This window comes from Salmo salar, chromosome ssa11, assembly GCF_905237065.1.
Source record: "Salmo salar chromosome ssa11, Ssal_v3.1, whole genome shotgun sequence".
Taxonomy (NCBI): domain Eukaryota; kingdom Metazoa; phylum Chordata; class Actinopteri; order Salmoniformes; family Salmonidae; genus Salmo; species Salmo salar.
In genome coordinates, this window is record NC_059452.1 from 48,902,305 (window position 1) to 48,916,120 (window position 13,816).

Here is a 13,816-nt window from a genome sequence, read left to right on the forward strand (position 1 = left end):
GGAGGGAGAGAGGGGAGGGGAGGGAAAGAGAGAGAGAGAGAGAGAGGGGGAACGAGAGGGATGGGGAGAGAGAGAGGGATAAGGGTAGAGACAGAGGGATATTGGGAGAGAGAGGGATAGGGATAGGGAGAGAGAGAGGGATAGGGAGGGGGATGAGAGAGGGATAGGGAGGGAGAGGGAGAGAGGGATAGGAGGAGAGAGAGAGGGATAGGGAGGGAGAGAGGGATAGGAGGAGAGGGAGAGAGGGATAGGGAGGGAGAGAGGGAAAGACAGAGGGGGGGAGATGGGACAAGAGATTCCAGTTGAGAGTTAACCTGTTGGAGATAGGGGGCAGTATTTACACGGCCGGATAAAAAACGTACCCGATTTAATCTGGTTACTACTCCTGCCCAGTAACTAGAATATGCATATAATTATTGGCTTTGGATAGAAAACACCCTAAAGTTTCTAAAACTGTTTGAATGGTGTCCGTGAGTATAACAGAACTCATATGGCAGGCAAAAACCTGAGAAGATTCTGAACAGGAAGTGGCCTGTCTGACAAGTTGTTGTTCATCTTGGCTCTTTTTATTGAAGACTGAGGATCTTTGCTGTAACGTGACACTTCCTACGGCTCCCATAGGCTCTCAGAACCCGGGAAAAAGCTGAATGATATCGAGGCAGCCCCAGGCTGAAACACATTAGCGCGTTTGGATAGTGGCCTGTCAGAGGACCATTAGACTGGGGCTCGTGCACGAGATGTTTTTATTTTCCCTCTCTTTGAACGAAAACCACCACTCCCGATCGGAATATTATCGCTTTTTTACGAGAAAAATGGCATAAAAATTGATTTTAAACAGCGGTTGACATGCTTCGAAGTACGGTAATGGAATATTTAGAATTTTTTTGTCACGAAATGCGCCGTGCTCGTCACCCTTCTTTACCATTCGGATAGTGTCTTGAATGCACGAACAAAACGCCGCTATTTGGATATAACAATGGATTATTTGGGACCAAACCAACATTTGTTATTGAAGTAGAAGTCCTGGGAGTGCATTCTGACGAAGAACAGCAAAGGTAATAACATTTTTCTTATAGTAAATCTGACTTTGGTGAGTGCTAAACTTGCTGGGTGTCTAAATAGCTAGCCCTGTGATGCCGGGCTATCTACTGAGAATATTGCAAAATGTGCTTTCACCGAAAAGCTATTTTAAAATCGGACATAGCGAGTGCATAGAGGAGTTCTGTATCTATAATTCTTAAAATAATTGTTATGTTTTTTGTGAACGTTTATCGTGAGTCATTTAGTAAATTCACCGGCAGTGTTCGGTGGGAATGCTAGTCACATGCTAGTCACATGCTAATGTAAAAAGCTGTTTTTTGATATAAATATGAACGTGATTGAACAAAACATGCATGTATTGTATAACATAATGTCCTAGGGGTGTCATCTGATGAAGATCATCAAAGGTTAGTGCTGCATTTAGCTGTGGTTTGGGTTTATGTGACATTATATGCTAGCTTGAAAAATGGGTGTCTGATTATTTCTGGCTGGGTACTCTGCTGACATAATCTAATGTTTTGTTTTCGTTGTAAAGCCTTTTTGAAATCGGACAGTGTGGTTAGATTAACGAGAGTCTTGTCTTTAAAATGGTGTAAAATAGTCATATGTTTGAGAAATTGAAGTAATAGCATTTCTAAGGTATTTGAATATCGCGCCACGGGATTACACTGGCTGTTGAGTAGGTGGGACGCTCAGAGAGGTTAAACACATAGGTGAGCTAACAGAGACATGTACCGTACTCTAACACCTTAGAGTCTAACAATTATAAATCTAGTCTAGTTATGTACTGAACCATGACGTTTCTACAATTATAAATCCAGTCTAGTTATGTACTGAACCATGACGTTTCTACAATTATAAATCCAGTCTAGTTATGTACTGAACCATGACGTTTCTACAATTATAAATCCAGTCTAGTTATGTACTGAACCATGACGTTTCTACAATTATAAATCCAGTCTAGTTATGTACTGAACCATGACGTTTCTACAATTATAAATCCAGTCTAGTTATATACTGAACCATGACGTTTCTACAATTATAAATATAGTTGTTCCCATGCCAACCAAGCTGGGTGTTAAGATTTTTTTGAAAAATTCATGGCATGATTCTTCATCTTAAAACCAATTCAGTATTGAGTTTCAATTATAAAAGAGCGCAGTGCCTCTTGTCTTAATCCAATAATTCAATATCTATCTATCTATCTATCTATCTATCTATCTATCTATCTATCTATCTATCTATCTATCTATCTATCTATCTATCTATCTATCTATCTATCTATCTATCTATCTATCTATCTATCTATCTATCTATCTAAAATGTCAGAGTGGAGGAGAGGCCTGCTGAGTTTCTCTGAAATGAAAAGCAGCAGGGCAGAGAGCATGATAATGTCTTGCAGAGAAGACACCACGGAGAGGAACGTATAAAAGCAGCAGGGCAGAGAGCTTGATAATGTCTTGTAGAGAAGACACCACGGAGAGGAACGTCTAAAAGCAGCAGGGCAGAGAGCTTGATAATGTCTTGTAGAGAAGACACCACGGAGAGGAACGTCTAAAAGCAGCAGGGCAGAGAGCTTGATAATGTCTTGTAGAGAAGACACCACGGAGAGGAACGTCTAAAAGCAGCAGGGCAGAGAGCTTGATAATGTCTTGTAGAGAAGACACCACGGAGAGGAACGTCTAAAAGCAGCAGGGCAGAGAGCTTGATAATGTCTTGTAGAGAAGACACCACGGAGAGGAACGTCTAAAAGCAGCAGGGCAGAGAGCTTGATAATGTCTTGTAGAGAAGACACCACGGAGAGGAACGTCTAAAAGCAGCAGGGCAGAGAGCTTGATAATGTCTTGTAGAGAAGACACCACGGAGAGGAACGTCTAAAAGCAGCAGGGCAGAGAGCTTGATAATGTCTTGTAGAGAAGACACCACGGAGAGGAACGTCTAAAAGCAGCAGGGCAGAGAGCTTGATAATGTCTTGTAGAGAAGACACCACGGAGAGGAATGTATAAAAGCAGCAGGTGGCCACGGTGTGTTAGTCATCACCCGCTGGAAGTTAATGAACTGCGGCAAACATGAAGAATCCACGGGAAATTAACAAAACACTAGGCGATAGGACGATCATCAGCTGTCAGTCGCTCTGGTGTGCTGCCTCTCGTACCCGTCTGTCTATCTTGTGCAGGCGGTACTCGATGGTGTTATCTGTGTCGTACCCGTCTGTCTATCTTGTGCAGGCGGTACTCGATGGTGTTATCTGTGTCGTACCCGTCTGTCTATCTTGTGCAGGCGGTACTCGATGGTGTTATCTGTGTCGTACCCGTCTGTCTATCTTGTGCAGGCGGTACTCGATGGTGTTATCTGTGTCGTACCCGTCTGTCTATCTTGTGCAGGCGGTACTCGATGGTGTTATCTGTGTCGTACCCGTCTGTCTATCTCGTGCTGCCAGTCCTCAATGATGTTGTTTGTGTCATAACTGTCTGTCTAGCTCATGCAGGCGGTAGTCAATGGGGTTGTCTGTGTGTGTGTCGTACCTGTCTGTCTACCTCGTGCAGGCGATACTCCTGTGTGTGTGTGTGTGTGTGTGTGTGTGTGTGTGTGTGTGTGTGTGTGTGTGTGTCGTACCTGTCTGTCTATCTCGTGCAGGCGGTACTCGATGGCCCGGGCTACATACTCCTTCCTGTTGGAGAAGGTTAGAGGGATGCTGTTTCCACCGGGGATAATAGGAACCATCTTACCGTTCGCACTCTGACCCACGAACGAATCCAGAGGAATCATCTAGAGGGGGGAACACAACAGTAAAACATCACATCATCTGAACTCAAGTTGGGGTCAATTCCGTTTGTAGAGAGTTGATTTAGAATCCTGTCAGATCAGGAGACACACAGTCCCTTCCTCTTTATTCCCAGTCTCTCTCTCTCCTCCCGCTCCTTCCTCCATCTTTCCCTCTCTTGGCTAGGAGACTGTGGGCCTGAGAGGCCATCTCTCTCTCTCCCTCCTCTCTTCCATCCCCCCTCTCTATTCCCTGGCTGTGGTCCTTCCACAAGACTGGGAGGCCATGTCTCTCTCTCCCTTCCTCTCCCTCTTTCCCCCCATCACTTCCTCTCCCTCTTTCCCCCCTCCCTCTCCCTCTTTCCCCCCTCCCCCTATCTGGACTCCCTCTATCTATCCTGGCTGTGGTCCTTCCTGGGAGGCAGGCCAATTGGCCAATCCCCAGACAGGATGTGCTGCATCAACAGAACCCTTGCATTCCAGTATGTGTGTGTGTGTGTGTGTGTGTGTGTGTGTGTGTGAGAGAGAGCGAGCTCAGTCCAGCCCAGTAGCGCCACAGTGCAGTGGTTATGTGTGTGTGTGTGTGTGTGTGTGTGTGTGTGTGTGTGTGTGTGTGTGTGTGTGTGTGTGTGTGTGTGTGCCGGGGGGAACCAAGGTTGGCCATTGTGTATCAATAAGAGCCAGAGCCAGAGCCAGAATGGTGAGGATGGGTGGGTCGGGAGGGGGGGGGGGGGGTTAGAGAGAGAAACACAGTGTACCAGTTAGAGCTGGGAATTGCAAGGGACCTCACCATACCATTTTACCACCATACCATACTATCACCATACCATATTATCACCATACCATATTACCACCATACCATATTATCACCATACCATATTACCACCATACCATATTACCAAAATACCATCTTACCACCATACCATATTATCACCATACCATATTATCACCATACTGAGGGGCCTCACCATACCATATTATCACCATACCATATTATCACCACACCATATTATCACCATACCATATTATCACCACACCATACTATCACCACACCATAACCACACCATATTATCACCATACCATATTATAACCATACCATAACCATACCATATTATCACCATATCATATTATCACCATACCATATTACCACCATACCATACTATCCCCACACCATATTATCGCCATACCATATTATCACCATACCATATTACCACCATACCATACTATCCCCACACCATATTATCACCATACCATATTATCACCACACCATATTATCACCACACCATATTATCACCATACTGAGGGACCTCACCATACCGTATTACCACCATACCATATTATCACCATACCATATTATCACCATACCATATTATCCCCACACCATATTATCACCATACCATATTATCACCACACCATATTATCACCACACCATATTATCACCATACTGAGGGACCTCACCATACCGTATTACCACCATACCATATTACCACCATACCATATTATCACCATACCATATTATCACCATACTGAGGGACCTCACCATACCATATTACCACCATACCATATTATCACCATACCATATTACCACCATACCATATTACCACCATACCATATTATCACCATACCATATTATCACCATACCATATCATCACCATACCATGTTACCACCATACCATATTATCACCATACCATATTACCACCATACCATATTATCACCATACCATATGATCACCATACCATATGATCACCATACCATGTTACCACCATACCATAGTACCACCATACCACCACCATACCATATTACCACCATACCATATCATCACCATACCATATTATCACCATACCATACTATCCCCACACCATATTATCACCATACCATATTATCACCATACCATATTATCACCATACCATACTATCCCCACACCATATTATCACCATACCATATTATCACCACACCATACTATCACCACACCATACTATCACCACACCATACTATTACCACACCATATTATCACCATACCATATTATAACCATACCATAACCATACCATATTATCACCATATCATATTATCACCATACCATATTATCACCATACAATATTACCACCATACCATACTATCCCCACACCATATTATCGCCATACCATATTATCACCATACCATATTACCACCATACCATACTATCCCCACACCATATTATCACCATACCATATTATCACCACACCATATTATCACCATACTGAGGGACCTCACCATACCATATTATCACCATACCGTATTATCACCATACTGAGGGACCTCACCATACCATATTACCACCATACCATATTACCACCATACCATATTATCACCATACCATATTATCACCATACCATATCATCACCATACCATGTTACCACCATACCATATTACCACCATACCATATTACCACCATACCATAGTACCACCATACCATATTACCACCATACCATATTATCACCATACCATATTACCACCATACCATATTACCACCATACCATATTACCACCATACCACATTACCACCATACCATATCATCACCATACCATGTTACCACCATACCATGTTACCACCATACCATATTATCACCATACCATATTATCACCATACCATATTATCACCACACCATATTATCACCATACTGAGGGACCTCATCATACCATATAATCACCATACCATATTACCACCATACTTAGGGACCTCACCATACCATATTATCACCATACCATAGTATCAGCATGCCATATTATAACCATACCATATTATCACCACACCATATTATCACCATACTGAGGGACCTCACCATACCATATTATCACCATACCATATCATCACATACCATATCATCACATACCATATCATCACATACCATATCATCACCATACCATATTACCACAATACTTAGGGACCTCACCATACCATATTATCACCATACCATATTACCACCATACCATACTATCCCCACACCATATTATCACCATACCATATTATCACCACACCATATTATCACCATACTGAGGGACCTCACCATACCATATTATCACCATACCGTATTATCACCATACTGAGGGACCTCACCATACCATATTACCACCATACCATATTACCACCATACCATATTATCACCATACCATATTATCACCATACCATATCATCACCATACCATGTTACCACCATACCATATTACCACCATACCATATTACCACCATACCATAGTACCACCATACCACCACCATACCATATTACCACCATACCATATTATCACCATACCATATTACCACCATACCACATTACCACCATACCATATCATCACCATACCATGTTACCACCATACCATGTTACCACCATACCATATTATCACCATACCATATTATCACCACACCATATTATCACCATACTGAGGGACCTCATCATACCATATAATCACCATACCATATTACCACCATACTTAGGGACCTCACCATACCATATTATCACCATACCATAGTATCAGCATGCCATATTATAACCATACCATATTATCACCACACCATATTATCACCATACTGAGGGACCTCACCATACCATATTATCACCATACCATATCATCACATACCATATCATCACATACCATATCATCACATACCATATCATCACCATACCATATTACCACAATACTTAGGGACCTCACCATACCATATTATCACCATACCATATTATCACCACACCATATTATAACCATACCATATTACCACCATACCATATTACCACCATACTTAGGGACCTCACCATACCATATTACCACCATACCATATTATCACCATACCATATTATCACCATACCATATTATAACCATACCATATTACCACCATACCATATTACCACCATACTTAGGGACCTCACCATACCATATTATCACCATACTGAGGGACCTCACCACACCATATTATCACCATACCATATTATCACCATACCACATTATCACCACACTGAGGGACCTAACCTTTTCTAGGCTAGTGTCCAAGTCAAATCTCCCCATCCATGTCAGTTCCAGTATTGAATCCAAACTGAATGGATGTGAACCATCACTCTCCTCCAAGCTTCTCTGTCTCTCTTTCTGTCTCTTTCCCTCTCCTCCTCATACCAATATCATAGCGCCTGACCTTTAGTTGAAGAAAAAAAGACTGAATAAAACAATTACCTCATGGAAATTATCCTCTGTGATGCCACTGTCTTCAATGTGAAGAATGCTGTTGAGTGTCTGAACATAGAGCAGGTCCACCTCCTCCAGATCCTCCAGGACCAGAGGAATACAACACAGCTGCTTCCACACCAGGGGGGCAAGGTGCAGGTCCAGGGGCTTCTTGGTCCGGATAGCCACCCCCATCAGGATGCCCAGGAACTTAAACTGGAGGAGCTGCTCATCCAGACAGGCTGACGGGCTCAGCAGGAACCTGGGGGAAGGAGGGAGGTTTAGAGTTCACCTGAGTGTAGTGTCCCATAACACAGAGTCATAGACTATAGCTCTGTAGTGTCCCATAACACAGAGTCATAGACTATAGCTCTGTAGTGTCCCATAACACAGAGTCATAGACTATAGCTCTGTAGTGGCCCATAACACAGAGTCATATAGACTATAGCTCTGTAGTGGCCCATAACACAGAGTCATAGACAATAGCTCTGAAGTGGCTCATAACATAGAGTCATATAGACTATAGCTCTGTAGTGGCCCATAACACAGAGTCATAGACTATAGCTCTGTAGTGTCCCATAACACAGAGTCATAGACTATAGCTCTGTAGTGGCCCATAACATAGAGTCATATAGACTATAGCTCTGTAGTGGCACATAACACAGAGTCATAGACTATAGCTCTGTAGTGGCCCATAAAACAGAGTCATAGACAATAGCTCTGAAGTGGCTCATAACATAGAGTCATATAGACTATAGCTCTGTAGTGGCCCATAACACAGAGTCATAGACAATAGCTCTGTAGTGGCCCATAACATAGAGTCATAGACAATAGCTCTGAAGTGGCTCATAACATAGAGTCATATAGACTATAGCTCTGTAGTGGCCCATAACATAGAGTCATATAGACTATAGCTCTGTAGTGGCACATAACACAGAGTCATAGACTATAGCTCTGTAGTGGCCCATAACACAGAGTCATATAGACTATAGCTCTGTAGTGTCCCATAACACAGAGTCATAGACTATAGCTCTGTAGTGTCCCATAACACAGAGTCATAGACTATAGCTCTGTAGTGGCCCATAACACAGAGTCATATAGACTATAGCTCTGTAGTGGCCCATAACACAGAGTCATAGACAATAGCTCTGAAGTGGCTCATAACATAGAGTCATATAGACTATAGCTCTGTAGTGGCCCATAACACAGAGTCATAGACTATAGCTCTGTAGTGTCCCATAACACAGAGTCATAGACTATAGCTCTGTAGTGGCCCATAACATAGAGTCATATAGACTATAGCTCTGTAGTGGCACATAACACAGAGTCATAGACTATAGCTCTGTAGTGGCCCATAAAACAGAGTCATAGACAATAGCTCTGAAGTGGCTCATAACATAGAGTCATATAGACTATAGCTCTGTAGTGGCCCATAACACAGAGTCATATAGACTATAGCTCTGTAGTGGCCCATAACACAGAGTCATAGACTATAGCTATGTAGTGGCCCATAACACAGAGTCATAGACTATAGCTCTGTAGTAGCACAGAGTCATAGACTATAGCTCTGTAGTGGCCCATAACATAGAGTCACAGACTAAAGCTCTGTAGTGGCCCATAACACAGAGTCATAGACTATAGCTCTGTAGTGGCCCATAACACAGAGTCACAGACTAAAGCTCTGTAGTGGCCCATAACACAGAGTCATAGACTATAGCTCTGTAGTGGCCCATAACATAGAGTCATATAGACTATAGCTCTGTAGTGGCCCATAACACAGAGTCATAGTCTATAGCTCTGTAGTGGCCCATAACATAGAGTCATATAGACTATAGCTCTGTAGTGGCCCATAGCACAGAGTCATATAGACTATAGCTCTGTAGTGGCCCATAACACAGAGTCATAGACTATAGCTCTGTAGTGGCCCATAACACAGAGTCATAGACTATAGTTCTGTAGTGTCCCATAACATAGAGTCACAGTCTATAGCTCTGTAGTGTCCCATAACATAGAGTCATATACTATAGCTCTGTAGTGGCCCATAACAGAGTCATAGACTATAGCTCTGTAGTGGCCCATAACACAGAGTCATAGACTATAGCTCTGTAGTGGCCCATAACACAGAGTCATAGACTATAGCTCTGAAGTGGCCCATAACACAGAGTCATAGACTATAGCTCTGTAGTGGCCCACAACACAGAGTCATAGACTATAGCTCTGTAGTGGCCCACAACACAGAGTCATAGACTATAGCTCTGTAGTGGCCCATAACACAGAGTCATAGACTATAGTTCTGTAGTGGCCCATAACATACAGTCATATAGACTATAGCTCTGTAGTGGCCCATAGCACAGAGTCATAGACTATAGCTATGTAGTGGCCCATAACATAGAGTCATATAGACTATAGCTCTGTAGTGTCCCATAACACAGAGTCATAGACTATAGCTCTGTAGTGGCCCATAGCACAGAGTCATATAGACTATACCTCTGTAGTCGCCCATATCACAGAGTCATATAGACTATAGCTCTGTAGTGGCCCATAGCACAGAGTCATATAGACTATACCTCTGTAGTGGCCCATAACACAGAGTCATATAGACTATAGCTCTGTAGTGTCCCATAACACAGAGTCATATGGACTATAGCTCTGTAGTGTCCCATAACACAGAGTCATAGACTATAGCTCTGTAGTGGCCCATAGCACAGAGTCATATAGACTATACCTCTGTAGTGGCCCATATCACAGAGTCATATAGACTATAGCTCTGTAGTGGCCCATAACACAGAGTCATAGACTATAGCTCTGTAGTGGCCCACAACACAGAGTCATAGACTATAGCTCTGTAGTGGCCCATAACACAGAGTCATAGACTATAGTTCTGTAGTGGCCCATAACACAGAGTCATAGACTATAGCTATGTAGTGGCCCATAACACAGAGTCATAGACTATACCTCAGTAGTGGCCCATAACACAGTGTCATATACTATAGCTCTGTTGTGTCTCATAACATAGAGTCATATACTATAGCTCTGTAGTAGCACAGAGTCATAGACTATAGCTCTGTAGTGTCCCATAACACAGAGTCATAGACTATAGCTCTGTAGTGGCCTATAACATACAGTCATATAGACTATAGCTCTGTAGTGGCCCATAGCACAGATTCATAGACTATAGCTATGTAGTGGCCCATAACATAGAGTCATATAGACTATAGCTCTGTAGTGTCCCATAACACAGAGTCATAGACTATAGCTCTGTAGTGGCCCATAGCACAGAGTCATATAGACTATACCTCTGTAGTGGCCCATATCACAGAGTCATATAGACTATAGCTCTGTAGTGGCCCATAACACAGAGTCATAGACTATAGCTCTGTAGTGGCCCATAGCACAGAGTCATATAGACTATACCTCTGTAGTGGCCCATAACACAGAGTCATATAGACTATAGCTCTGTAGTGTCCCATAACACAGAGTCATATGGACTATAGCTCTGTAGTGTCCCATAACACAGAGTCATAGACTATAGCTCTGTAGTGGCCCATAGCACAGAGTCATATAGACTATACCTCTGTAGTGGCCCATATCACAGAGTCATATAGACTATAGCTCTGTAGTGGCCCATAACACAGAGTCATAGACTATAGCTCTGTAGTGGCCCATAACATAGAGTCATAGACTATACCTCTGTAGTGGCCTGTAACATCGAGTCATAGACTTTAGCTCTGTAGTGGCCCATAACACAGAGTCATAGTCTATAGCTCTGTAGTGGCCCATAACACAGAGTCATAGTCTATAGCTCTGTAGTGGCCCATAGCACAGAGTCATAGACTATAGCTCTGCAGTGGCCCATAGCACAGAGTCATATGGACTATAGCTCTGTAGTGGCCCATAGCACAGAGTCATAGACTATAGCTCTGTAGTGGCCCATAACACAGAGTCATATAGACTATACCTCTGTAGTGGCCCATAGCACAGAGTCATATAGACTATACCTCTGTAGTGGCCCATAGCACAGAGTCATATAGACTATAGCTCTGTAGTGGCCCATAACACAGAGTCATAGACTATAGCTCTGTAGTGGCCCATAACATAGAGTCATAGTCTATAGCTCTGTAGTGGCCCATAACATACAGTCATATAGACTATAGCTCTGTAGTGGCCCATAACACAGAGTCATAGACTATAGCTCTGTAGTGTCCCATAACACAGAGTCATATAGTCTGGTAATGAGACAGCGTGTCAGTAATGTGGTACTGTCTCTATATGGTGACTGGTAATGTGGTACTGTCTCTATATGGTGACTGGTAATGTGGTACTGTCTCTATATGGTGACTGGTAATGTGGTACTGTCTCTATATGGTGACTGGTAATGTGGTACTGTGTGTCTCTGTCTGTGTCCTAGCCAGTCCTCACCTGTCTCTGTTGTAGCCCACCTCAGCTGTGGCGTTGGGGGAGGGGATGAGGAGATCCACTACTCCTGTCTCCAACTCCTACACAGGAAATAGGCATCAGTCTCACAAGATATCCTGTCCACAGCCTGTCTCTAAATAATATCACTTTTCTGACTCGCTCTTTGTTAATTGAACATTTCGGGAAACTAGAAAATTCCTCTGGTAAAGAACTTTGGATAAACTCAGAAGAATAGACAAGAACATACCGCAGACACAACAAGGAAATGACTTCATGTTGAGACTGAGGCTTTGTTCCCAAATCTAAAACTCTACTGTAACTGACACATCTAACTGTAAACTCTACTGTTACTGACACATCTAACTGTAAACTCTAATGCAACTGACACAGCTAACTGTAAACTCTACTGTAGCTGACACATCTAACTGTAAACTCTACTGTAGCTGATACATCTAACTGTAAACTCTACTGCAACATCTAACTGTAAACTCTACTGTTACATCTAACTGTAAACTCTACTGTAGCTGATACGTCTAACTGTAAACTCTACTGTAGCTGATACATCTAACTGTAAACTCTACTTTAGCTGATACATCTAACTGTAAACTCTACTGTAGCTGATACATCTAACTGTAAACTCTACTGCAACTGACACATCTAACTGTAAACTCTAATGTAGCTGATACGTCTAACTGTAAACTCTACTGTAGCTGATACATCTAACTGTAAACTCTACTGCAACATCTAACTGTAAACTCTACTGTTACATCTAACTGTAAACTCTACTGCAACTGACACATCTAACTGTAAACTCTACTGCAACTGATACATCTAACTGTAAACTCTACTGTAGCTGACACATCTAACTGTAAACTCTACTGTAGCTGATACATCTAACTGTAAACTCTACTGTAGTTATACTGTTACTATACCTGACACATCTAACTGTAAACTCTACTGCAACTGACACATCTAACTGTAAACTCTACTGCAGCTGACATAGCTAACTGTAAACTCTACTGTAAATAACACATCTAACTGTAAACTCTACTGTAGGTATACTGTTACTATACCTGACACATCTCAGTGATGGTGTCATCAAACACCCCTCCAGCATCGTCGGCCCCCTCCCCCACCAGCTTGACCTTCCAGGCCCTGGACGGCAGTCGCAGGTCAGACGCATTCAGCTTGACCACCTGACGGGCTATCTGCACAAAGATGGGCTTACACTTACGACCCCTGGACAGAGAGAGAAGAGGATGGAGAGAGAGGCAGAGAGAGAAAGAGAGAGGAGGTACAGGATGGAGAGAGAGAGAGCGAGAGAGACAGAGAGAGAGAGAGCGAGAGAGACAGAGAGAAAGAGAGCGAGAGAGACAGAGAGAGAGAGAGAGAGAGAGAGACAGAGAGA

The 13,816-nt window shown here is 42.8% G+C and overlaps 1 protein-coding gene across 15 annotated transcripts in view; it reads right to left on the reverse strand.

The window, feature by feature from the left end:
• Positions 1-13,816, reverse strand: part of LOC106576577 (probable E3 ubiquitin-protein ligase HERC1) — a 196,604-nt gene that overhangs the window by 6,133 nt on the left and 176,655 nt on the right. For all 15 annotated transcript variants that reach the window (XM_045689728.1, XM_045689732.1, XM_045689736.1 and 12 more), the window contains 4 exons: positions 13,482-13,647; positions 12,412-12,488; positions 8,002-8,254; positions 3,658-3,810 (listed from right to left, as the gene is read on the reverse strand). In XM_045689728.1, the coding sequence (XP_045545684.1) occupies positions 3,658-3,810; positions 8,002-8,254; positions 12,412-12,488; positions 13,482-13,647 (649 nt within the window). The remainder of the gene's footprint in view (positions 1-3,657; positions 3,811-8,001; positions 8,255-12,411; positions 12,489-13,481; positions 13,648-13,816) is intronic.